Source organism: Heliconius melpomene, chromosome 5 (genome assembly GCF_056956725.1).
Source record: "Heliconius melpomene rosina isolate 202511_hmr_F chromosome 5, ASM5695672v1, whole genome shotgun sequence".
In the NCBI taxonomy this organism is placed as follows: Eukaryota; Metazoa; Arthropoda; class Insecta; order Lepidoptera; family Nymphalidae; genus Heliconius; species Heliconius melpomene.
Genome location: NC_140393.1, coordinates 7402863 through 7430248, shown reverse-complemented (window position 1 = coordinate 7430248; position 27386 = coordinate 7402863). Strand labels below are relative to the sequence as shown.

At 32.6% G+C, this 27386-nt stretch overlaps 5 protein-coding genes across 5 annotated transcripts; 3 read left to right on the top strand and 2 right to left on the bottom strand.

Annotated features, from left to right (window-relative positions):
* Positions 1 to 303: 303 nt before the first annotated feature.
* Positions 304 to 5187, bottom strand: CSN4 (COP9 signalosome subunit 4). Its single transcript, XM_085186025.1, has 9 exons — positions 5018 to 5187; positions 4865 to 4944; positions 4546 to 4697; positions 4325 to 4428; positions 3925 to 4110; positions 3636 to 3754; positions 2724 to 2878; positions 2145 to 2361; positions 304 to 1039 (listed from the first exon to the last, which is right to left on the bottom strand). Exons 1-9 carry the CDS (start codon positions 5098 to 5100, stop codon positions 906 to 908), a joined length of 1230 nt encoding a protein of 409 aa, XP_085042151.1. The 5' UTR covers positions 5101 to 5187; the 3' UTR covers positions 304 to 905.
* Positions 5188 to 6052: 865 nt separating this feature from the next.
* On the top strand, positions 6053 to 17856 carry LOC146539139 (protein lin-54 homolog). Its single transcript, XM_085185649.1, has 22 exons — positions 6053 to 6240; positions 6507 to 6654; positions 6988 to 7073; positions 7473 to 7583; positions 8304 to 8532; positions 8775 to 8890; positions 9242 to 9317; positions 9571 to 9686; positions 10022 to 10121; positions 10411 to 10505; positions 11138 to 11167; positions 11331 to 11430; positions 12166 to 12237; positions 12603 to 12676; positions 12803 to 12985; positions 13498 to 13629; positions 14039 to 14126; positions 14745 to 14952; positions 15313 to 15421; positions 15816 to 15952; positions 16650 to 16848; positions 17444 to 17856. Exons 1-22 carry the CDS (start codon positions 6193 to 6195, stop codon positions 17453 to 17455), a joined length of 2469 nt encoding a protein of 822 aa, XP_085041775.1. The 5' UTR covers positions 6053 to 6192; the 3' UTR covers positions 17456 to 17856.
* Positions 17857 to 18329: 473 nt separating this feature from the next.
* On the top strand, positions 18330 to 21772 carry LOC146539138 (SET domain-containing protein SmydA-8-like). The gene is made up of 8 exons (XM_085185807.1): positions 18330 to 18488; positions 18876 to 19072; positions 19355 to 19578; positions 19737 to 20024; positions 20274 to 20514; positions 20708 to 20938; positions 21134 to 21222; positions 21471 to 21772. The coding sequence occupies exons 1-8, from the start codon at positions 18445 to 18447 to the stop codon at positions 21693 to 21695; spliced, it is 1539 nt and encodes a 512-aa protein (XP_085041933.1). The 5' UTR covers positions 18330 to 18444; the 3' UTR covers positions 21696 to 21772.
* A 1597-nt stretch (positions 21773 to 23369) lies between these two features.
* LOC146539137 (erlin-1-like) lies at positions 23370 to 26188 on the top strand. The gene is made up of 7 exons (XM_085186007.1): positions 23370 to 23591; positions 23678 to 23792; positions 23883 to 23963; positions 24042 to 24150; positions 24231 to 24382; positions 24839 to 24991; positions 25518 to 26188. Exons 2-7 carry the CDS (start codon positions 23685 to 23687, stop codon positions 25878 to 25880), a joined length of 966 nt encoding a protein of 321 aa, XP_085042133.1. The 5' UTR covers positions 23370 to 23591; positions 23678 to 23684; the 3' UTR covers positions 25881 to 26188.
* On the bottom strand, positions 26179 to 27305 carry LOC146539136 (elongation factor 1-beta'-like). The gene is made up of 3 exons (XM_085186008.1): positions 27144 to 27305; positions 26737 to 26977; positions 26179 to 26574 (listed from the first exon to the last, which is right to left on the bottom strand). The coding sequence occupies exons 1-3, from the start codon at positions 27221 to 27223 to the stop codon at positions 26230 to 26232; spliced, it is 666 nt and encodes a 221-aa protein (XP_085042134.1). The 5' UTR covers positions 27224 to 27305; the 3' UTR covers positions 26179 to 26229.
* Positions 27306 to 27386: the final 81 nt, after the last annotated feature.

The following is a 27386-nucleotide window of genomic DNA, read 5'->3' as shown; positions in this document are numbered from 1 at the left end:
CAAAAACTCAAGTACCATCCACACCATCTCTATTCCACTAGTATGCGGTTTCGTAGGAACTTCCTTCCACGCGCAACTCAACTGGAATGGCTTGTTTGCGAGTGTTTCCAGGTCGATGGGACCTGGGTACCATCAAAAAGCGCGTCTCTACCTCGGCGGCCGGTAGCTCCTCTGGTCTTAAACGAGGTTAAGGCCGGCGGTGATCATTTACCATTTTTTTTCCATAAAAAAAATATAATGCAATCCGGTTTCTATGGATCATCATATACATAAAATGAATTATTTAAAATAAACAAACACACATGCAGTACCGATACATTTAATAGTAACATAAGAAGTATTTCGATCGATTAGCATCGACAACGAAAATTTATGAAAACACAAAAATAATGACAATTTGCCAACTGTGCGTCTACAACATCTGTATCTATATACGAAAAATACTTAATAAAACCGTACATAGTAATATATCCTTTACTAAAATACAAGATGTTAGTGGACGCTCAGTTCGTGAATGCCGAGCTAGTTTATTGGTGCTGCCCAGAACAAGGACCAATTACGGTAAAAAAATGATCGATCTCCTTTCGAAGGAGCGCAATTTTACAATAAAGTACCATCACTTATAAAAAATGTTAACTCATTTAACACATTTAAATTTCAATTGGCTAAATATTTTCGCGATAATTATTAACAATGTGTTAAGTAAGTACAAAATTTACTATTTTTGTCTCAGCAACTTAATCTTAAATTATTATAAGCTACATTTGTAAATGTAAGTGTAACAATTGACAACGACAACTTAACTATTGTGTTAAAGTATCGTTCTCAAGTAAGTGGCTTAGGTCTTATTGAGAATAAATGTCTATAAACTGAAACTGGTTTCTAAGAGCTACATATAATAATTTCTATTGAATCATTTCTTCCTCCATCAGCTTGGCCATCCACTCTGGCTCGGCCGCCGCAATCTTCTCTATGAGCCCGTTAACTTGGTAACACAGGCTTTGGATTTGTTTGTCCCATTGTGGGAGGATTTCACGTGCTGTTGAGTAGATAAAAAATATTTATACACATAATCTGTATTTTTTTCGGGAAACAGTACATTATTAAATGTTTCTTTTTTTATTATTTATATTAATACAAAGTCCTCACAACGAAGGTTAGTAAGAAAGGTTGTTCCATAAGAAATAAACATATTCATAAATTAAAACCTTATGAATAATGATAAATAATAATCATATACATACATACATACATAAATTATCTATACGAAAAATATCTATTCAATTGTTTTGGTCGCATTTTGCCCTGCTCAATATTTATTAATATATTTTCATTTCTTCGCTCTAGTACAGAAACAAAAAGCGCGGCGTTGAATTCAGCATGCAATACCTCTGGCGGAAGTAGGGATCGGAGTTTTTTAACACTAGGCTCCCTCTGGCGGAAGTAGGGATCGGAGTTTCTTAACACTAGGCTCCCTCTGCCTACCCTGCTATATGTAGGATAGTGTGGAGCTCGCTATGGGATTTTCACTGAAAGATAGTGAGTTGTGGAGAAACCTAGGGCCGGATACATATTTCAACTTTTAAATCGTCGTGAAACTTAAATACTGTTGTAATTTTTATCTTACTCACACTTTTTATATAAATATCAGAAATACCTCCTTAATTAATATTCAGTGCCGTAGCGAGTTTAACTCGCGCCCGGGGCAAAATACTTTTACAGCGCCCCCACGCGAACACAATATAATTTCATATGTATGATTAAATAGTTTTGCGGACTATTTGGCACGCCTTTAAGAGCGGCGCTCGGGTCTGATGTCCCCCTCCCCACTACGACACTTAATATTATGAATAATTCTACTTCTACTACTCTCAACATGCACGACAACACTAATCTGCTTAATATATCGATCCGTTCATCCGTTCGATTACATGCAAGGTGATGCGTTCGGCGTCTGTGGCGCGCTCCTAGTTCCTCGAAATACATATTTTTGTAGGATCTACTTATGTTTTAAAGATTACCTACTATAGTTGTGGATTCTATCGACTGCTATAACAGATTTTATCACCTATTAGTGTAGAGCTTAACCCACTTCCAATTTAAAAAAACACAAAGACACATTAAACAACACAATCAACACTAACTCTCAAAATGCACAACAGCGCTAATCTGATCAATGTATCCGTTCATCCGTTGCTCGCTGATCATATGGGAGGCGATGCGCTCGGCGCGCGCGGGCGGCGTTTCCAGCAGCGCGCCGAGCTCCTCGAACGTTATGTTGTTATAAAGTTTGCTGGCGGAGAGCAGGTTGTGCTCGAATACCGCCCGGTCGAGAATCGTGGAACCGTCTGACATTGTTGCCTGTTTTAAAATAAATTCGTAATTAATTTGGCTTCGAGATGAAAAGTTTCAGGGGTTTTGACAACCGGTTCATTATATCCCGAAAGTGGAGTTATTGACACATAAGATGGACCATACTTTTACGTAGTTGTCTTTACTTTTCCTTTTTGATTTCTCCTGAAAACCGTACATACACTCGTCGCCAATTAAACGCGTGACAAAGTGCGGCATGGAGCTCCTTTACTCAATTCCGAATATCTCAAAAATTGGGCGGCAAATAGGGAACGGAGTGTTTTAACACCTAGTCTTTTTGGGCTGCCCTCCTATATGAGGGATACTTAGTGAAGCTAAGAAAGAAACACTTTAAAAATGTAAAAAAATACCTTTTGATGAGTTTGCATAAGAGCCTCAAACTCATGTAGTTCAGAGCGTCGTATGATACGGTCTAGGTACATTTTTTCAAGTATAGAGTACGCCGGCAACTGTTGGCAACGCTCGTCCTTAAATAAAGTTGCCAGCATGCGAGATCTTTGTTGTCCTGAAATTATAATAAAGGAATCATTTTATTAATACACTTTTTCCATTGCTGTATAGATTTTTATACTCATTCGGTACATTAGCTTTGGCGCTCAAGCTTAAAAACATAAAAAGTAATCATTTGTTGTGTTAGGCAAAGTATAGAGTTTAACTATTAAATAACATGTAATATCTTCTGAAATAACTGAAGTAAAATGAATAGTAAAAGCCTCTGTTATTAGGGATATGAAAGTTTAATTGAAAAAAAAGGTAGAATAGACTAGAATATAATTTATTGCACACATAAAAGAAATATATAGAAAGAACAACATAAATAAAAGTGAAAGAAAAACATGTATGCAAAGGCGGTCTTATTGCTTTAAGCAATCTCTTTACTTTTACTTCTTTCTGACATTTTTGTTTTTATAGTTTCACACTTTTTTGTGTTACATGGCTTTGTCTATCAGAAAGTGAAAATTTAAATATATAAAATTTAAATATAAGTGGAAAAAAAACTAAAAATATAACTAAAACGCGCGAAAAAATCGGAATGGGTAGCCACTGATTTTATCTATTTCAAATTATGTTAGATATATATGGATAAAAAAAATCTATGTTATCAAACAAATCTCTACTATTTTAAAATTAAAATCCTAATAAATATCCTAATAAAAATTATTTGGTTTGTAAGGTAATCAAATAGTTTTGATTGTTACAATTTTTTTTTTTTCATTTAATCATGTAAATTAGTAGATTATTACAAAAATGGGTCTGTTTACCTGCTGAAGCTAGAACTGTGCAAATAAGAGCATTCCTGAGACATGTCATCCTTTCATCTTCATGAATGATGTTTCTGTATGACAGCTCATTGTATCTTTGTGCAGCTTCTATGAATTTCCTTTAATCATGATAAATAAAACTAATTAATACAAAGAAATGCAAATGGTATTTCAATTACATTTAAAAAATTAATCAAACCCATAACCTGCTGCATTTAGTTATATGATTTACCATACATCTGGGCTTTACAAAATTTTTATCCATTTTATTTATAAAACAAACCCATACCTTCTATAATCTAAGACCCTTGCATAGCAAACTTTGTAATATATCTGCAATTGTTCATTAGTGGTTTCCGCTTGTAACAAAGATGCTCTGTTCACAAAAGCCTCCGCTTGGACAGGATCATCCACTTCCAAATACAATCTGGCTATCTTTAAATATGTCTCTAGTTTATAATCAACGGAATATTGTCTGTGAAATAATAATGTTATGTTACTTTAATCAGCACCCCTAAACTTAATACAGTTTTTTTTAAATTGAATTGATATTTAATAACATTTGTGATTTCAATCATTTAAGAATTTGTGATTTGAAACATATTGAGTTGCTAAGTTTTGTTTTGAAGACAAAAAAATATATATCAATTTTAAGTAAACATAATAAAAATTGGGGACACTATATTTACTTTTGTCCAGTCTCCAATGGTATTCCAACAAGAACATTTGCTGCTTCTTTCCAATTTTGATTCCGTTCATATATATCTGCCAAATGTTGTCTTATACTAGCCACCTTTAAATGAAAGTAAAATGTAAAATTTATAAAAAAAAACAATATAAAACATAATTCACAATTAATAGCAGGACAAAGCATTCTAAGAATTGTGATGGAAATTATAATAATAAGTACCTGTTCTTCAAAAGATATAACTCTCGGTTGAATTACATCTAAAGCAAAATGAGACACCTCTTGTGAGACATTGTCTGGTAACAATGCTAAGTGTGTACTGACATCTGTTAGGAGATGACGAGATATCACCAAACTCACATTTTCATTTACAACTGAAATTTTAATTATATTAATATTATTTTAGATATATGACGGAAATAAAATATTACTAATAAAATTACAAACCACAACAAAATATAAGGCAATCAAATTAATTTTGACGAGATTAACATATAATAAATGTTAGTTGAACAGATTATAATAAATTTATACCACGTACTTGCTTCCACAAAAGCTTTCAAGCATTCTGCAAGTTCACCTTGAGGATGTTTCAATATTTCTAGTAATATGTTGCGATACCTATAATAAAAAGTAAAAGATGTAAAATTCTAATCTTCTCTCATAGGTAATATAAATAAATAAAAATTGTTACTTTTCGGCTTGATCTTTATGCAATCCACCTGAATTTCTAAGTTCTGATAAATATTGACGAACGCTCTGCAAATTAATAAGCATATTGCTTTATTTTTCTTTATTCTTAAATACGAAACCTAAAATATAATAAACGAGCCGTTTTTAAATGACATATGTCAAATTGTGAATAATTACAAAGTGTAATTGTCAATGCCATAATATAAAAAAATGTGGTGTTATTTAACTCTAAATTTAAAGGATATTCAATTAGTATGAAAATAAAACATTTAAATCGTTACAAAATAATGCTTAAAATATGTATTTTGGTTTTTTAATTTTCATTATCAGTGAATATAATAACATATCGATTTTAGCTATTTCTATATAACCGAGAACTTAATGAATTCCTACCGTATTATGATTATATTTATGTCAGCTCAAATTATCTTATAAGATAGTGTAAAGTCTTTTTTCAGGAAAAACATATATTTGTGTGATCAAGGAGGTTTAATTACATTTGCCCAAAAATATTTTGAAGAACTACTTCAGTAAGCAACAAGTATTTATAGAAATATAAATAAATATAAACTTTAATTAATGTATCGTACAGAATCATTATCGTTTTAAAAGTATCTACGTTATGTTCTATTAAATATTTTGTATATAACAATGAATATAATACGATATATCACGTATATACCGTACTGCATTTTACAGTATCTTTCATAATATCAGGTATTTATAAGGTTTTATGAAATAAATATCTTTAATTTTGAACGTAACTTTTCAGTCATAGACCTTATTATTGTTATGTTGGCTATCTCTACTTTGACATTTATACAAAATTAAAACAAGCGCCATACAAATTTCGCTATATTTGAACATTTTTACTACAAAAATAATTTTAAATTGCGTTATTTTTAGTGCATATAAATATTTCATACTTTAACCTCTGTTTACTAGTCCGTATGGACTCTTCAGTTTATTGTTCTACAAAAATATTGTATTTTTGTTTGTGACAATTTGTTTTTAACCGTGGCGACCTGCGGGAGAGGCCGAGATTATTTGACAAGTTAAAATGGCGGCCTCTTTTGAACTCAGAAATGTTTTGTTTTTGAATGCTTTTTGTGCATAACTATTTTCGAGAAAGTCCTATAAAGCTTAAATAGTAATCAAAATCAAGAGGTATATAAGATGGATAACAACTTGGACGACTCTTTAAATTTGGAGAGCGCTATGGGGGTAAATGCCTGCATTAGTCTATAGTATATGATTATTTTGTATTCAAAGGATGTTTTTAAGTTAAATAGAGCGCTTTGAACACGTAAATATATTGTATCAGTGTTCTAAAGTGTAAAGTAGAATTCCTAATTTATTAATGAGCACATATATAAATTTTAGTAATTAATAGTAAAAATATTAAATATTAATGTCTTAAAGTAATAAACTTTGTAAAACTTAAATGTTTTCTGTATCTGAAGTAATTTCACCATTTTTGCTTCTGCAAGGTTGACTTTGGGCATTCGGAAGATGCTATAGTCACTCAAAACGATATAACTTTGGAGTATTCTGGTCATGAGGAAAGTATACAAATGGAATTTGACCATAATGAAGAACAACCTATTCTCATGGATACAGGTGGTGAAGAAATTATAGGTAATTTTTTATTTTTGACAATATATTATTACTTTTTTCTTTTTAGCTTCATATTGTATCCCGCACATATCAAGATAGACAAAATCTGGGAACCTAGTGTTAAAATACTTCATTGCCATGAAGACACTTTTATTCCCTATTTTCCTTATTCCTAAAATTATCTATATAATTAACTTGAATAATTATAAGTATTATTTAATATACAAAACTAATTATATACTTTTATATTATACTTAGCTTCACACTTGTATCCCATACAATGCAAACTAGGCAGCTTTGATAAATTAAATCTAAAATATTTTTAAATATTTGACTAATAATTAACCATTTCAGATTTTATGGGGGATCAATTTTCCCTCCAAGAGTATTCAGTGCAAAGTGATCAAACCACTGCCTTAACTACCACTGTCGAATCGAATGTAAGTATCAATAATAAAAATAATTTTTCTTTAGCTTCGTGCTGTCTTATCAATATAATGTCTGAAGATGTACCATACCCTGCTTTTTGCATGACCTCTATATATTGTATGGTGGAACTTAAATACTATTCTTTGTTATACTAAAAAGAAAATATCTAATTTTCTTGAGAGTCATTTGAACTCTATTGTTAAACTTACAGTCAGATGTAGATCCTAGTACACCATTATGATGAAAAAATATAAAAAAATATTATAATTATTAAAATATTAATATTATTATTATAATTTAAATAATTTTAACACAAGGTTTTTTCTCTGCCTATCCTGCTATGTGTGGACGAATATAAAGCAAAAAATACATATTACATTAATAAAATAATAAACTCTAATTATTTGCAGCAACAACAGCTTTTATCAGGTCAGGATACAATGATAGACCTACAGTTCCAACCGCAAATTTTGAGCACAATGAAACAAGAACCAATACAACACAAAATCATTGCTGTGAAGGTAAATTTTATTGCAATTTTTTTGTAATATATGCAATGATTAGCTTCTGCTGAACATTATCTATACTAATGTAATAAAACAGACTTTGTTTTGTCTAAGAAAACAATCTCAGTAAGTACTTCTTGGTTTGTTAATTAAATGGCTTCAATTTTTTATAGTCAAAAAATAGTAAACCTATTTTAAATAAGCTGTAAATTCAGAATTTATCACATGAATGCTCCTTTATTTTATCATCATCATCAGCCTGTCCTTGTCCACTGCCGGACATAGGCCTCTCCAATGGCACGCCACTGATCTTGATCTTCAGCTCTTCCTATCCAGCCATTGCCAGCCACTTTGCAAATATCGTCACCCCATCTAGCTAGAGGACGTCCTACATTATGCTTGCCCAGGCATGGTCTCCACTCTAAAATGCACTTACCCCAACGATCGTCGGTTCTGCAGATAATGTGCCTAGCCCATTGCCATTTCAGCCTGCTAATCCTTTGGGCTATGTCCATACATAAGTACTCTATCGGATAACTTCATTTCGAATACAATCCTTCAGAGATACTCCAAGCATAGCTCTTTCCGTAGCACGCTGAGCGACTTTAAACTGATGGACCAGTCGCACTGTCAGTGTCCACATCTCGGCTCCATATGTCATAACTGGTAGGACGCACTTGTTAAAGACATTGGTCTTTAGGCTTTGTGGTATTATCATAACAATTTAAATTTCAGACTATGTCACCAATGCGCACAAACAGAAAGAATGAAACTGCATTACAACTGACTGCACCGCGCCAAGTAGCTATTGCTCCAAAGCCTCCAAAACTTGTTGCCAAGTCCTATACGTCTAAACAACATGCCATAGCTCCAAAACCTGTCACTTTCGTAACTAATAAGGGTTTGACTCAAAAAGTGCCAATACCAGGTAGTCAAAGTAATTCTAAGGGAAGTAATGTTGTAGGTATGTTGTTGAATTAACTTTTATTAATATTATAGGAATAATTTAAATTCATTTTTGTAACAATTAAATGCAACAAACTACTAGGTGTATCAATCTTGTAAATGATTAAAAAGAAATAAGGTGATAATAGTCCAATACTACATTAAAATGTTGTAAGATATTGTAAAGTTAAATATTTTTTCTAAATATGGACAGTATAAATAACAAGTAAACATTTAATTTAATATTTAAAATATTTGCAGCACATATAGGAAAACAATTTATAATGGTGCCTTCTTCTGGTTCTTCAAAAATAAAACTAGTGCCTGCATCTGGTTCAATGTCTGATGTGCAGTACATTAGAGCTGATACTGATCATGTAAGTTTTTGCTGTGTTTTATTTTTTAACAAATTATATTTATTTTCAAGTCTGCAAGTCATGCAGTGAGACTGGGATTTTATTGATTGTAAACACTAGTCTCTTAAATTAATTTATAATGAAAGAGGTTGCCTATAAGGTTGCCTATTTTATTGTTATAAGGTCACTTTTTGGGGTAGATAATGTTTTCTTTATTATAAAGAGATTCTTTATTATCTTTTTTATTATAAAGAGTTTTTGATTTCTATGACATAATTAAAATTTGTATAGGTATAATCGATATAGATAAAAAAATATTATTAACTAGCCATAAAAAGAATTATGTATTAAATTTTGTGTAATTTATTTCAGGCCCAGGTGATTGCTACAAAAAGCGCGAGTGGATCACAGACAAAGCCAGTCATGACAAAATTCATTACTGTTCAAGGTAAAATTATTCTGCAGTAACATTCATTGAATGTTATAAAGTTTGTTATTTTGAGAGAAAATTATGTTTTTTTAAATTAACATTTATGTAATATTGACTTGTTTAATGTTATATGTTTATTTACCCTGCATAGGCTTTGTTAAGATTCGATTTTCAAAATAAAACTCATATGTATGAATACAATGTTATTAGATTACAATAATTCATTTTTAACTCGAAATTTGCCTTTATTATTTACATTTTTTTTGTAAAGGTCAGTCTCAAGTGACAGGTGCCCAGCAACCCACCGTTATAACGAAACTTGTGGGCAAAGGCGGACGTCTCGTCGCCATGCAACAGAAAGCGATACCTATATCACTTACTAATAAGGTGGTTTTTTCAATTTCGCGCTGAAATTCAGGCCTTTAATAGCACGCTAGTAATAAGGAATTTAACGTCGGACACTGTGTTCCCCACTTTGTGCCTAATTCCCGTATTGGAGTGAGTGACGTAACTCAACGCCGTACCTTGTTTTGTTACCAAAGCTATATGAAAATAATTCACACTCTTAGGTGAAAATCGAATTCATAGTCGCGTTTTCAGTCAGACGATAAGATAAAATAATGTTATATATTATTTATCTGTGAAACATTTCTTTAATACCTTTTTTTTGTATTGATATTAACTTCTTCAGTCAACTTAAATGTATGTATAATTTTATTCAGATTCTAGTTCCAACATCATCAAAACCAGGGTTAAAGTTAGCAAAAAAACAAGAAATCATACCGATAAAATCACCCAAATTGATGCCTGCTCCTCCTTTAAGTTAGTTGGATTTTTTCTTATTCAATAATTAAATTGAGACAATAAATAACTTTTGTTCTTAAGGAACTTAAGAATTTTATTTATAAAATCTTCTTTTTTTTTAAATTTTTATTTTCAATTATTATAAATAGACCAGTGTAACAGAGAGTTTGCAGTCTAAGCCATCTTGCCAAAAATATATTTTTTAATAAATTTTGGATGGTCTTTAATAAAGATTCTTTACATAATTGAAAACTGACTTTGTTCTATACTATGAGAAGTAATATGTTATTTTATTATAATAATATAGGTGCAGTTGGCAGTGGAGTAAAACAGAAAATTGTCATCCCTGCAAATAGTTCACAGAATGTTATCCTGAAGGTTCCTGCACCGCAAAAATCACAAGTTGGTTCTCTTATATAAATTTCATTTTATGATGATTCATATTTATTTTATTTATACCTGTTTTCATATTATTTTCTATTTATTTTTTAATTACAAGTAACAAGCTCTCTCAACAGAGGTTGTCTGGATTGCGCGTGAAGTGGCGAGGAATGTAATACTAAATTCCTCCCTTCTATACATAAGATACAGCCTGAAGTAAAAAAAATGTATATACAGGGTGGAAGAGGCAACGCTTCTTTTGTTGAATCTGCATAGGGTAATATATTTCAAACCCACACCTAAGAAATTAATCAGGGTACCTCAACAGTTTGGACGTAGGATTTTTTTTTCATTTCACGATTTTTATCCATACCTGTATTTCGTGTGACGCACACATACGTGTGCGACGTTTCCGATTTGACAGGTAAGTGTGTGGGTGCCTATGTTATACTTTACAAATGGAGTTTTATTTTAAAACGATAATTTTATTATTTATTTTGTTTGAAAAAATAACTTGGGAATTATTTTTTTTCCGAATTATATTAGGCTTTTATACAGTAGTTAAAACTGTGGTTTCATTTAAAGTGGTGCTGACAATTCAACCCTGTATATCTATCTATATGTATTTTAATTTGTAAACTTCTATATTCCAGGTTCACGAGATAAATGTTCCAGGGAAAGGCGTAAGTACATTTACTTATTGTTATATAGCTAATATATGCTCAAAATATACAGTCAATACATTTATTAATATGGAAAACAATCATTGGAATCTTTATAAAAAGGTTTAAAGTGTAAGAAAGTGTACATACCTATTATGTTCAATCTTCCCCTTGTTTGTTCCAGGTGCAATATATCCGTGTGGTAACAAACTCGTCGACATCGAAACCTGTAGCCAAGCCATTAGTAGCTGTGCCGTCTAAAACTTTCATGTTTGACAACAAAGGTGATTTTTAATATTTTCACTACAAAGGTGGTTTTTTTTTTCTGCTTCACACGTATTATCCAGCATATGAGTAGGGTAGTTGGAGAAGGTAGTGTCAAGATACTCTGTTCCTCTTTTTTCGCCGAAATGTATTTAACGTTGTAGAGAGACAGACATACAGGCTAGTTGTGGTTCAGGAGCACAGGCATGTGACCGTAAACATGACAATATTTTTGTTTCTTTGTTCTCTGGTAGTATGATATGCCGCAGTTTTATCTGTGCTAACCAGGCTTATGAATCATTATTTTAAAAAATTGAAGGAAAATTGTTGTGTTGAATGGACCAGCCAGAAATGTGATGAACTTTTTCAGTTCCTTGAGCCCTGGAATTCAAGAGCTGAATTATGCGTGCTATTTTTCTGGGTGGCGTTAGGCGAAAAGGTAGACACAGTTGGATGTCAAGTCCTGTCCATACCTTCTTGAGAAGGTATGGCCGATCAGTGTGTTTGATTTTACTTTTCGTACTTTTCAGTGGATTCAATTATATGGAGTATATTTTTATTGATAATTTTATATTTCTAGTGCTTGAATTACACAATACAGTAGTTTTGTTAGTTTATTTAAGTTTTCTATTCCATATAGGATAATAGGTAGTAGCTTACTTAGCGCTTTTGGCGTTTGGGGCGTCATCGACATTATTGACGTCATTAACAGAATTCGCCAAATTTATTTAATAAATGATTCTAATCGGCTGCAGGAAACCTGATCCCAATGACAGCAGAGAAACTTCTCAGTCAGCCGCCATCACTAATTCTATCTACAAATCAAGGTATTTATTCAAACGTTTATTTTCATAATGCTGTTAGGGGTGTAAGAGAAGTTAGTATTTGGATACGATTTAATGAGGCCAATCATGGCGGCAGGTACATATGCGTGAGGCAAAGCGCGGCGTTGAGCTCCACCTACTTCGGAATTCGGCGGAAGAAAAGGAGCAAGGGAGTGTATTAACACTAGGTCCCCTCTGCCTTCTCTGCTACCTACGGGATACAGTGTGAAGCTGAAAAAAAAAATGTTGTAATAAGATTCTTTTTTGTTGTGAAATATCTATATGTAAAATATTTGCTCAAGTTTATTACCATTATCAGTAATTTAGTATAACCAAATAAGTTACATATTTTTTTTGTTTGTTTCTAGCGTCAGCTCCGAAAACCGCACAAAAGTTGATGCGGATAGCGCCTGTGATACCGAAAACGTCGCAGGCTCTAACAGTTAGTATTACACTATTTAATCTATATAATATGTTCCTCCAGATTTAATGACTAACCTCCGCTTTGATTGCTTTAGTTTTTTTATACGAATATATATATAACTCACATTGTATATTCAATTTCCAGGCATCCCGTTCGTCACAAAGCCTGCTAGCGCCACTCTCGCCGGGAACAGACGCGGCGGAGGACGCGTCGCAGGGCGACATGAGCGAGGAGGAGATCGATTCTAAAACTGCCTTGCGAGCTCTCATAGAGAAGACTGTCAATGAAGGCAGTGGCAATGAGGAGTTAGAGTATAAGACTGAGCTGGTTAGTGTGCTTTGTACGTGTTTGTAGTATTTACCTACTAATGTGTATCTCGTACACTGCACAGTAGGCAGAGGGAACCTAGTATCTTAAACACTCTGTTCCCCACTTTCCGCCGAAATCTTGAGGCATTGCGTGGTGAGCGGCGGAACTCAACGAACACTAACTACTGACTCCGTGGTCAATGGATAGATACTATATTAAACTATCGTTAACAAAGTTTTGTCGTGGGTGTTTCATTGTTAAAATTTTGGAGGCCAGTTGTGGCAGAGATACAACCGTGTGTTTGTGGGATCGTCTCTCACTTGAGGAAATAGAACATTGAATATTTTTATTCTTCGCTCTGGTGTTGTGGCGAAGCGCAGCGTTGAGTTCCGCCACTTAGCACTCATTGCCTCTCTCTTCCCTACATGCGGAATACAGCGTAAAGGAGAGAAAAAAAATAAAGTTTTTTCATTGTTAACATTCAGATCGGTTATTTATTTAATTTGTCTATTTATTTCAATATATTTTAGAGTACAGCATCAGAGACCAGTATAGATGGAGGGGAAAATCAAGAATCTAGCAACAGGTCTGATGACCACTCACTTATTGTTATTCCTTCTAACTTTGACAATTCTTCTGTATCAGATGCACACAATAAAACAGTAAGTGAAATTTAATAACTTTTTTAGCTTCATGCAGAGAAAACCTAATTTTATATGACAGTCTGTCCTCCGCCACTAAATTCGAGGCATTGAGTGTTGAGTGGCGGAATTCAACGGTGCATTTTGTGCTATCAAGATGCTGTCTCACTGCGCCATCATTAATGAAATATTTAAAGATTTAATTATCAAAATTACTAAGTCAATACACAAATTTATTACAAAATTGTTTATTATCTATGATATAAAATGATTTCATATTTTGTTGCTTCCTTATTTATGCGTAATGTTTTTGTAATTTAGATTAACTTAATTTAAAGAATGAAGGAAATAAGTATTAGAAATAGTTTGAATTGTATTGTCATAAAGTAGATTTCCCTGTTTATATTACCATGTTTATTTTTTATTTTAGGACGATTCGCAAGGTTTGAACTTGAACTTGGAAAGCGATACACTGAATACTTACCCTTCGCCGAGTACGCCAGCTCCTTCAGAATCTGGTACGAGAATTAATAAAAAAATATATATTAAAATAGTACAATTTATGTTTTAGACTATCAAAGTACAATGTCACTTAATCTAGCATCCTTCAAATAAATTTCTTAGGAACATGCGAAAAAGGTTTTCAAACATCGACCTACAATTTGCACACCCTTAAGGCCCTGGTGAGGCCGTCATGGCGCAGGGGCGCAAGCGTGCGGCTGTATACGCTTGCGCCCCTGTTAAGAGTTCAGTCTAGTTCTGGAGAATAAAATATTTAATATCTTCATTTCTTGGTTTTGGTAACTAGGCATAAGTGCGGCGTTTAGGTCCGCCACTCAACACGCATTGCAAAAAAAAATCGGCGGAAAGTGGGGAATGGACGGAAATATCCTATATACAAAACAAATCGAATATTCTAATAATTCAACACACTGGCCTTCTATAATGTATACTGATTTTACTGCATTTATTTAATGTCTTTTGTTCAAAATCTTTATTATTTTATTTTTTTGCAAATACTACCTAATATTGGCCAGAGGACCGTTTATCTTATAAAAAATAAAATACAATCAAATTTTGAACTATATTCTTTAAATTTATGTATATATTAATAAAAACATTTTTTTTTCAATTAGATATGGGTACATCGGATCTCGGGCTGAGGCCCCGTAAGGCTTGCAACTGTACAAAGTCACAGTGTCTCAAGTTGTACTGCGATTGTTTTGCAAACGGAGAGTTTTGTAATCGGTGTAATTGCAATAATTGCCACAATAACTTGGAAAATGAAGAGTTGAGACAGAAGGCGATTCGAGGGTGTCTCGAAAGAAATCCTAATGCTTTCAGGTAAATATATGATAATGTGTATATAAGTTGCTTTAGTTACGTTGGAATCTAATTAAAGTTGTCGCGTCGTGGCTCAGTGGTACAGCGTATAAGTAACGTGACGGTTGTAGGTTCGATTCTAACTCAGTAGATAAAATTATTTGCATTTGGCGGGATTTTATATATAGGGATACAGCATGAAGATAGAAAAAAATATGGGATTCCGGACAAATTCCGATTTCTGAGCATTTCTTCCTTCCCTATGTCTTATGCAAGATTTTTATTGTCCTAAATAAAAAAAAATAGAATTAAAATAAACATTTCTGTATTTTCCTTTTTTGTTTTGATGTTAACATTTAAAATGTTTTTATCATATTTTAGGCCAAAAATTGGTAAATCAAAAATTGGTGGTCCCGATATACGAAGGCATAACAAAGGATGTAACTGTAAAAGAAGTGGTTGTCTTAAAAATTATTGTGAATGTTATGAGGTTAGTAAAATTTAAATCAACATACTTTTAAGTAAAACATAAAAAACGTAACGTAGCGGGATTTGAACCCTGGACTCTTGGAAACCGTTCAAGTGCTCTGGCTCACTAAGCGATACGCTTTCATTGGGCTTCGTCGAAAGTCTTACAACTTATTTTTGTTGCTAGCATCTTTGTAGGGAGATTTTTACATTTGTTACTCAAAATTTTTCAAAAAATTAATTTTCTTTCCTAAGTGTGGAATAACACTTTAAAATATTTCATAGCCTTCTCTCTTGCCAAATGAAAATTTCCCGTCACACGCAATGTCACGAAAATTTCCCGGCGTGTTGAGAATTTAGTGTTTTGCTAATAGGTTTTTATTTAAATTATGAATTCAAAATAATTTGTTTTGCAGGCAAAAATAGCATGCTCATCCATATGCAAGTGCGTCGGCTGCCGCAACGTGGAGGACGCGCTGGAGCGCACGCTGCGCCGCAACGCGCGCGACGCGCAGACGGCCGTGTTCCGGCCTCCGCCCCTCGCCGCCAACAAGTAGGTTTTTTATTCGAACTATTTCGTAGTTAAAGCTGTTAGCTCTACTAGTGTTTACAGCGAAACCGGGTGGGTATTAAAGAGGGTCTCTGTCCCTGGAAAAATGCAAGCATTAGGTGGCTGCCTGTAAGGAACCAAGTAAGTAGGGCTTGCGTGCTCATATAGCACGACCTCTTCTTCGTGTCTATGCTTTGAAAATTCAGATCATATTTTGCCAGTATTTAGCTGAGTAACATTTTATGACGTTGTAGAGAATGGTTGTTAAATGAAGTAAACAAAAAACCTATTGTCATTTTTATCAATCAAGCATAAATGCTACATATATTATACATATTATGATATTTGGCATCTTTTATTCTTTTTCAAAGTACAACATTCAGTTTTTTTTTAGTTGAAAGGTGATGTATTGAGAGTTATTAGCCATGATTCAAGACATTGCGCGTTCAGCTGGTTGAAACATTTTAGCTTTTTCTATTTGTTTTTTAGAGCTTTGTGTCAGGTTATATATTAAATTCGTATGCATTTCACGGTCGATGGATTACCTAATACAACAAGATTTATTTTTATTTAAATTAGCTTGCATTGCACAGCCCATATATTATTTTGTTTCATATTATAAAATTATTTTTTATATTGTCTTTTTCATTTAAACTTAAAATTATTTCACAACATGACTCCTAACAATGTCTTCCACCAGACAACCGTGCAGCTTCATGTCGTCGGAGGTGATCGAGGCGGTGTGCCAGTGCCTGGTGGCGGCGGCGACCGAGTGCGCGCAACCGCACGACGAGCGCGAGCCCGACTCCATACGTGATGTCATCGAGGAGTTCGCGCGCTGCCTGCAGGACATTATAAGTGCTGCCCATCAGAGCGCGCCGATGCCGGTCTTGGACGAGGTGAGACTTATATTAATTTTGTTTAGCTGTAGTATAAAATATGGCGGGCATAGGAAGCTTATTGTAAATATAATACGTCCTAAGCTTTTTAATCAAATTTTAGACATTACGTATAGCATTCGATATTAACTTTTTATGTCCTCTTTGTGTTAAAATTACAGTGTAATGAAATTAGTTTTTTTTCCTTTGTATTGTTACGAAAGCGCGAAATTGGAAATAACTCTTTCCTTCTTGCTTGAACTAAACCCACAACCATTATATTTACCGTCAGACCAAGATCGTAGGCCATTGCTCAACGACGACCTCATAAATAAAGAATTATCAACATTTTATATTATTTCAAAAAGATTATTTCATAATAACCTCATCTCACCCAGAGGGAGAAGAGGACATTCCTACCTCGGATTATTATATCGCATTTTCCTACGCTAATAATGAATTTATTCTTTGGTGCTTATACAATTTTTGTTCCACCTAGATGAAAATTTCGTTTTTAGTCCCTGGTATGAAGGAGAGAATCGGTCACTATAGTAATTTTTATTATTTTTTTATCCTTGGCAAATTAAAATAGTTTATATTTTATCCTTTATTTCAGGAGCCTGCGTGATATACAAAATATGTGGCTGTCTTTAAGAAAACAGAATGTTTTGTAGAATCTGTTATATTATTACTAAATATTAATTTATTATTTGGTAATAATGTGCTCGAAATTAATATTAATTAAAGGTGCAATTAGATATTTTATTTTATAGTATCTAAGTTTTAGGTAATTTATATCTTCACTGTAGAGAAAGACTGTTGACATCGATATAATCGCTATAGAATAATTTAAATTAAAGAAATATGCGTGTTGTGAATGCTATTATATCATATTTTATTGTAAATTAGAAAATCGTTTTTTTTTTGTACTTGTTGTAAATAAATGTTGTGTATTGCATATTTTACTAGTCATAAGTCTACCTTTTGTTGGTAACAGTGTAATTTTAAGATAATAAAATTTTCACTTAACAACTTTGTTTTTTTATAATTATAATAATAAGTGTATCGATATTGTGTAAAAGTTAAAAAAAAATTATATCTTTACGGATCAATCTAACAGATAATTGTTTAAGGCCTATTGCACTTGCAATATGGGGGCCTTCAAAAACAGAGTCAATAGGTACTTACTAGGCAAGCGTGCACCACCGTAGATGCATCAACGCTCATCAGACTTATACGGTCAAACGCAAGCCTATTCAATATAAAAAAAAATGTCACATAAAACACACATAGGTACATAATTAAAGAAAAGTAAAGTCGTTCAAGGAAATATCTTTATGAGAACGTAGTGACTTAACACTTTCCCTGGTTTCCTCTGCCGCGTGAAGCTAAAAAAAATGGAATCATTTAGGTAGAAAAATATTATAACAATTATTATTATTAAAGAAAATGAATATATGATTGCATTTCGTCGAACGGCACAACGTGGTGAAGCTTTAAATAGTTCTACGCGCAGCTAAAAATAAGACCGGCGATTTAGTTTCGCTCGTGTCTGCTTAACAAAAGCACTTATCACTTTTTTCAATTCATATACATTATTAATATATTATATTAAACATGAGTACTAAATATGAAGTGAAACATAATGATAAATTAGGCAGGTAAATACGGGTTCTATAATACAAACATTTAATAAAGATGGTTTTAATTATGAATGTATAATATATACTTTTATCTAAATTATTTAAAGAGTCCAGTTGTCGCGAACGGGTACAGGTGTATGATTGTAAACGCGACAGGTTGTGGTTTCGATTCTCAATCGAGAAAATTATATTAATTTCATTTCTTCTCTCTGCAAAGCTGGTGTTGAGTTACACTGAATGGAAGTTCAGTGTTGCGTTCTAGAGTTAAGCGGAAAGTACAGAACGGGGTGCCTTAACACTAGGTTCCCTCTGCTTACCCTGCTGTGAGCGGAATACAGTGTGAATCTGATTTATTTAATTTCAGTTTTTTTATATTTATTTTATTCATGTTATTTAATTAAATAGATATCTAGTCGCTGCAAAGGACTTAAAGCCTGGGGAGAGGATTCTTTCGGATCAGCCTTTTGTGTTGGGACCTAACAGCGAAACTTCCTTAGTGTGCTTTAATTGCTACTTACCTCTAATAAGCAAATTCTTGGTGTGCAAGAATTGTGCCGTCGCCCCAATATGTCCTGGAGATGGATGTTCTAATCAGCTTGCTAGTCAGTATATTTTGATTTAATAACGAAACGACACTAAATTTAAAAAAAATACAATCTTTAACTAGGTACTGATGATGATATGAAGAAATAATTTCATCACTATTTTATTGAAACTTGCATAGTTTACATACTTATTCAAAGTGTGGGATCGGAATTGATACCTAGTTAGTAGATAGTTAACCTCAATACCAGTATATTACAATTTCATTTTAATAAGTAAGTGTTAAATAATATATCAAGTGCAAATCAATATATTTTAAGTATACTTAATATTTTTTTTAGAATGGCACAATCAACAAGAATGCGACTTTTTCCGAAACTTAAAACTTAACCAAGGAATGAGTCCAATGAAAATGGTGCAAAACGTCGGTTCGTTGTTGGTCCTTCGAGCAATATTAAAGAGAGAAACCAGCCCACAAGAATGGAAGGTTTTTATGGAATTAGAAACGCATTTGGACAGAAGACGGGAAAGTAGCGTATGGGAATATTATGATAACACAGTAAAGGTAATTCAAAGAATGGTTTTATATAATATTCTAGCGAGCAACGGGCTTCGCGTGAAAATTGAACAAACATTCAGCTGCACAAACTTTGACATTTATAATATTAATAGGAATATAACATTAAACATTTAAAAAAAATCTGATACTAATTTTACTTTCAGTTCGTCCAAACACTGGGTTTATTCGACAACGGTCACAATAAGGACATAGTTCAAAGAATATGTGCAGCCATCGACGTCAACAGTTTCGAGGTCCGCGGTCCCCCCATACCAGCTATAGGATGTGCGGAGGTGCTACGAGGCGTCTACCTACAAGCGGCACTGCTGGCCCACGATTGTGTTGCCAATACCCACATGTCGATAAATGATAGCAACGTCCTCGTCTGCCATGCGAGCAGGGATATTAAGAAAGGAGAACCGATTTATTATAATTATACAGATCCTTTGAAAGTACGTTTTTTTTTGTGCATGTAGGATTGATATGATGTGTGCTGTTGCGTTACTTATCTAAATAATTATACAAAGGAGTTAAATTCTATAGAGTAACTGGTAGCATGCAATCACCATTACGAAGTAGATAATTTTTCTAAGTGATTTTTTTTTCTTCCCTTGAAGAAAAAAAAATGCAGATTTTTCTCTTTACCAAATATTTATTTTTATTAAAAAAATAAATACTTATTACTATTTGTATTGTTTTAGGGAACTGTTTTAAGACAGCAACATTTAATGATTGGTAAATACTTTAAATGCACTTGTTCCCGGTGTTTGGATGTTACTGAACTTGGCACATTTCTCAGTTCTGCACTGTGTCCTCATTGCAAGAAGGGATATATATCGAGAAAGGGCGAGACTTGGGTCTGTCATAGTTGTGAAAAAGAAAATGAACCCTCTGGTATTAATTATAAGGTTCAATGTTGTTCGGACAAATTAGAAGTAATAAGTAAGTATTAAATTTCTAAGTATTGGTTGTGTACATATTTTTCTGAAATTATCAAGTTTAAATTGTATTAACATTTTTAATAAGTAAATATTCTAATAGTACATTTTCTTAGAAATAATTGTAATTTTATTATATTGCTTAACATTTTTAACCAACTTTCAATATCTCTATTAACTAATCATATACCTTAAAGATAAAAAAGACGAAAAGGAGTTAGAAGAATATATAAGAAATGTATCACTTGTGTTGGCTCCCAGGCATTATTTATTACTAGATGCCAAACAACGTCTAGCTGGAGTTCTAAGAGATACAATCAATAGAGAACCGAGACCCACAAAAAAGATAATGCGGCGAAAAATTGAATTATGTGAAGAAATATTACCAGTATTGGAAATACTAAGTCCTGGAATATGTAGAACTAAAGGTAAATTCAGCATATTTGGTACATTTTTTAAAAATATTTCACAGGTAAAAAATATATAGTAGTTTTTTCTTTTACGTTTTTTGATAAAGCCAAACTTAAAACTCTTACTTCTTTTCCAGATGATATTCTTATAATTACATAACTGAATGATTTTCTTAGCATTTTTTTTTTAATTATTGACTAAACTTTTTTCAGCTATTACGTTATATGAATTACACGAAACAATGGTGCAGCTAGCGAAAAAAATGTTGGACGCTCGTGAAATAACACCTTCAGCTTATGTTGTGTGTATAACTTGATTTACGTATTATTATTTTTACATGCTTATTTAAAGTTCATATTAAATATAAATATTTTTATCAAAGATTCCTCTCGTTCGAGGAAATTAAATATTTAATATTTTGATTTCTTAGCTCTGGTGTCGAGGTGAAACGTGGCGGAAAGTGAGGAGCGGAGTGTGTTAACACTAGGCTTCCTCTGCCTACCCTGCTACAGCATGAACTAGAAAATAATCATAATATCATTCTTTTAGGATGAATTGCTAAATGCAGAAAGACATTTAAAGAGAGCTCTTGAAATGTTATTGCTGGAACCAGGAAATTCTCCTGAAGGTGAATTGTGTGCAAAAGCTTTAGAAGAATACAGAGCGCTCAAACAAGTTATAGCAAAAACGTTAGATGGAATTTATGCCGATGGAAAATCATGCCAAAGTAATATTACCATAGAAGAGCTATCTATAAATCCTGAGGTGGACTAATAGTAAAACATAATATTATTTGTTTGATGTAGCAATTGATAACATAATTTGTCGAAATATACATTTTTAATATTTATCCTTTTAATTTTATCAATGTACTAATCTAATGTGTATGTATGTATGTTTAAATATGTAAGTATTAAAATAAAATATATTAAATATATAGAAGGCAATCTACAGATATAAATATAACCCAAACAGAGAGCGTAGAAAATGTTTAGAAATTTAAAATCATCGTCTTTTAAGTTTAATATGTTTTTGAAATAAGTAGAAAGGTTTCTAATAAAAAAATGAAATAACACTATCACGTTTATATTCAACAATGATGACATCTTATATTTAAATAAGGCGCGAGTAAAAATTATGATAATTAACAAAGAGGACATTGATTAATGACAGAATAAGACAAAGATATATGAAGGAAAACTTAATCCTCAAAAAAAAAGAATCGCTAGAGGGTGAAGAAAAAAATTAACATGGCCAGCGTAATATTAAGGCCATTTAGCGATTAGATTCTACAACAATTGCTAAGAACTCAGTGCAGCTTGCCTGAAAATACACTCCACATATCTTTAAATTCATACTACAGTCATAAATTACTTTTATCTATACTAATATAATAAAGCGGAAGAGTTTGTTTGTTTGTTTGTTTGTTTGTTTGTTTGTTTGTTTGTTTGTTTGTTTGTTTGTTTGTTTGTTTGTTTGTTTGTTTGAACGCTAAGATCTCTGGATCTACTGGTCCGATTTTCATTGTTTTTGTTTTATATGAAAGCTGCATTCTTCAGAAGTGCTATAGGCTATATAACATTACATTACACGTATAAACTAATATATTTTAAAGTACTTTCTAATTTGACATGCAATTTATTCTGCCATGTTAATAACAACCGTCGCGTCGCTACGCAACCGTTACCGCGACATTTTGATATTCATCCTTATGAATAGTCACTCTTAACATTTTATCTAGATTGAAATTATAGTTTACTGTATAACATTCTAATCAATAATTAAGGAGATGTCACTGATTCGAAATGACCTAGCCTTCGGGCGGCTCAGTATATCCGACGCGAACGGGCAGATGACGTTGACGGTTTTATAAATTTTCATACATTTTCGAACTATTGTAAATGTTTATGTAATTATTTGCTGTTTATAATTAATTTAAGCTACATTTTGGTTCTCTTCTTATTTTATTTGATATTGCCCGCTAAAATTATCCTGCTTAATAGAGAGAAATGTTTAGTTATTTCGTAGAGTCGATATCTATGTACGCACGCACGGAAAACTTTAGGTACTTTTTCTAATATTAAGAATATCTATCCTTTAGTTACTTTTAATCCTTTTGTTGGTTAATTTCAATAACTCAGATAAATTTTTCTAATAATGTTTATCTACTTATTATTCTTTTTGATTATTAAACTTATATTTTCTTACTAATTCTATTGAAAATTGAAAATAATTTAATGAATATATTTAATAAATATTCTTATAGTTGAAGCAGGCGTAGCCGCGTCCGGGTCCACTAGTCTTATATATACATATATATAATTAAACATATAATGAATCCGAAAATATATTTAATTTTTTTTGTAAAGAAAATAAACATTTTTTTTTATTTTCCTTCACTGTTTACCAGTATTTTTAGACGTACCTTGCATGATATTGTCATTTGTGACGTAAATTTACTCTACTGTTTGACAGTTTTATATGAAAATAATTATAGGCTTTTATTTTCAGTCTCATTTACTTATATTGTGATCAATATATTGAATTCTGTTTCGTTTTCGTCACAACCTATTATTATAGGACAAAATTTTGTCGCAGACAAATTTAACGAAAAGTTGTAATATATATTTTCATCATACCGCGAACAGTAGGAAGCGGTGGACGCCCGAGGTGGATCCTTAAAACCTAAATAATTTTATTTTATAACTGAACCGTAAACAAAGAAATTAAGATAACAAATATTGTGATTTTTGTAGGAGAGGCATGGCCGATCAGAGTTCTTTTTGGGCGATTTTTATTTTAACTTTAGGAATACTTGTTCACTTCTCTTTACATAAAGTGGAAGAAGGCTATGTCGGAGTTTATTATCGCGTTAGTATACTATTATAAATTAGTTTGTGTATTTTCATTGTCAATTGTGTATAAATTTGCAATTTTATTAACGCTTTTATTGACACTTAGGGTGGTGCATTACTGCCAGTCACAAGTCAACCTGGATTTCACATGATGGTTCCAGTTGTAACTACTTACAAAGCTATTCAGGTGCTTAAAACTTATATAAAATTTCTTAAATAATACTTTGCATTATAATTTCAAATATTTTATCCATTGTATGTTCAGACAACTCTTCAGACAGATGAAGTGAAAAATGTACCCTGTGGAACAAGTGGGGGTGTTATGATATATTTTGAAAGAATTGAAGTTGTCAATAAGCTAGATTCTCAAAGTGGTAAATACTATAAATTTATATAAACTTAAAATATTTTTAGTTGTAGCTATTATTTTATTATATGATTTCTTTACTTTCAGTTCTAGATGTTGTGAGGAACTTCACAGCTGACTATGACAAAACATTGATATTTAACAAAGTACACCATGAGTTGAATCAATTCTGCAGTGCACACACATTGCATGAAGTTTACATTGATCTCTTTGACCAGATTGATGAAAATCTAAGTACAGTAAGTATAAAATAAAAATAGCTTCATTCCAATTCATTTCCATTTCCAATACAGCAGGGTAGACAGAGGGAGCCCAGTGTTGAGAAACATTTTTCGCCACTTTGTGGCAAGTGGTAGAACTAACCACTACACTTTTCTACCAGATTGGACAACTGAAAATAGCAAAAATAATAATTCCTGAAGCGGAAACTGAACCCACTGTTTATATATTACTTTTGCATTTAGGAATTGTCCCCCTGTGCTATGATAATTTTCAGAGTAAATTGTAAAATAAGACTATTTTTCTGAATATTACTTTTATTTTGTATTCTATATATACATCTTTCTTCATTTGTGTTCTCTGTACAATGTGATACTGGCGAAATGATTTGTGCTTAACTGGCATATTTATAGTGACGTAATCTAAGAACAGTATGGAATATTGTTCTGTACCTATAATATTTATTTTATTTTCAGGCATTACAAAATGACTTGAATGAGTTAGCACCAGGTCTTAAAGTAAAAGGAGTTCGTGTGACAAAACCAAAAATACCTGAGGCAATCAGGAAAAATTATGAGCTTATGGAGGCTGAAAAATCTAAATTTCTCATAGCAGAACAACATCAGAAAGTAATAATCTTGCTATTTGTATTTTTTAAAACTATGATAAGTTAAATGTTTTCTTTTTTGGGAAACTAATGTTAAGACACTCCCTTTCTCAGAAGTTCCTTATTTTCCACCAAAATCTGGATGAATTCAGTTTAAGTGACTGAACTCAATGCTTTGCCTGATTATTAAATCAAGGAAATTTAATATTAAAATAGTGATAATCAAACCTATAACTTGTTCTGTTTACAGTGCTTGTGCCTGCAACTCAACTAGTCATAAGTACTTATGAAAAAAAAATCATCTTCACACTGTATCCCGCACACAGCAGGGTAGACAGAGAGAACCTAGTGTTAAGGCACTCCATTCCAGATGTTCTGCCAAATTCTAGAGGCATTGCGTGTTGAGTGGCAGAACTCAACGCCGCGCTTTGCCTTGACGCCAGAGTGAAAAAATGGAAATATAAACGTAAATAAATATTTCACTAGTCACAATTTTGTGCTGCTGCGCTATTATGGCCTCAAGTACTTATGTATTTTTAAAATTTTAGGTTGTCGAAAAGGAAGCTGAGACCGCTCGAAGGAAAGCAGTAATAGAAGCTGAGAAAGAGGCTCATGTTGCAAAAATTCAATATGAACAAAAAATTATGGAAAAAGAATCTCTTCAAAAGATTGAGCTTATTGAAGATAGCATCCACAAGGCTAAGGAACATACAAAAGCAGAAGCTGGGTATTACCACTTGAAGAAACAGGCGGAAGCTAACAAATTGCTGTTAACAAAGGAATACTTGGACTTAAAAAAATATGAAGCACTTTCATTAAACAACAAGATATACTTTGGTAATGACATTCCCAAGATGTTTTTGCAAGCACATGTTGGTGAGAATATTCCTCAAAATGTGAAGGTTGAATGAGTAATAATCACACTGCAAACACCAGAACTAGTCATGAAGTAGTGATTATTGAAAGATATTTGAGAATTTTTATGCATATGTGTATAAATGTATGGGGCTCTAGTTTCTGCGAGGTATAGGAATACAGTGTGATTGGTGAACTTAATGAGTCATCTCCTTTGAATTCATCTAACATTGAAAACCTTTTTTGATATTTACTCTTAATGTAATATTAAGTGTTCACTTTAAAACAATAAGACAAAGAATTAATTAAGCTTTGTAACCAATATTTTGTAGTTATTATAATAAAAGTATTATATGTAAAGAAAGTTATTTTATTGAAAAAGATGATAAATTAAGATGGCATTGTTTAGATTTTGTTGAAGGCAGCAATATCTACAGATTGGACAAAGTCTTCAAATTCTTGAATTTTTTCTGTAAGAAGGTCAACAGAGACTTTGTCGTCCTCAATGACGCACATAATTTGGAGTTTGTTAATTCCATAACCGACTGGGACAAGTTTTGATGCTCCCCACAGAAGTCCTTCCATTTCAATAGTGCGCACCTGTTTCTCCATTTCACTCATGTCTGTCTCATCATCCCAAGGCTTGACATCGAGTAATATAGATGATTTAGCAATAAGGGCAGGTTTCTTTGACTTTTTGCTGGCATATGCCTGCAAACGCTCCTCACGGATTTTAGCTGCTTCCTCATCCTGAACAATTAAAAAAAGATTTTATATAACAATAAGTTAATATATAAATAAACATATATGCAATATAAAAAATAAACAACCTTTATTTATATTTTATTTAAAAAAAAATAGAACAGTACTTATTAAAAACATAAAAAAAATGTAGGAGTTTTTTATACTAACCTCTTCCTCATCTGAGTCGAAGAGGTCGACTTCATCATCATCATCATCTTTCTTGGCGGGTGCAGCAGCTGTAGGCTGTGCACCGGCTTTAAGTGGACTCACTCCTGCAACCCATGCTTTACGTTCAGCAGGGGAGTAGGAGGCGATGTGGTTATACCAGCGTAAGGCGTGTGGTAAGCTGGCGGCCGGCGCTTTTCCTACTTGTTCAAAGACTTGAACATCGGCTTGAGAAGGTGTGTAACTAAACCAGATAAGAGAAACATTCTTATTGACATCGCATTAGCAAAGTCGTGGGTATTACTATAGTCAGTTACTAACTGAAAAACACTTTTACTATAAATAGAGGTTAACATCGGTTGACGTGGTATATTTTACTTTTTAACTATTTGAGTAATAATGGTACATACCCTGACACATAACTTTTCTCAGCTAAAAAATTGTTCAATTCGCCGAGGCCTTGTGCAGATTTTACGTCTCCAAATGCCATTTTTTATAAAATCTATTCTATCTTTTGCACAAGTTCCTACCACACCGCACGTCCTTATTTGAGTGAAAGAGAAAGGAAGAGAGCAAAGATTAAAAACAACCATAGATCTGGACATTTTTTTTAAAACTTCTAACATAACCCGCATTGTGGAACTAATCTAAAA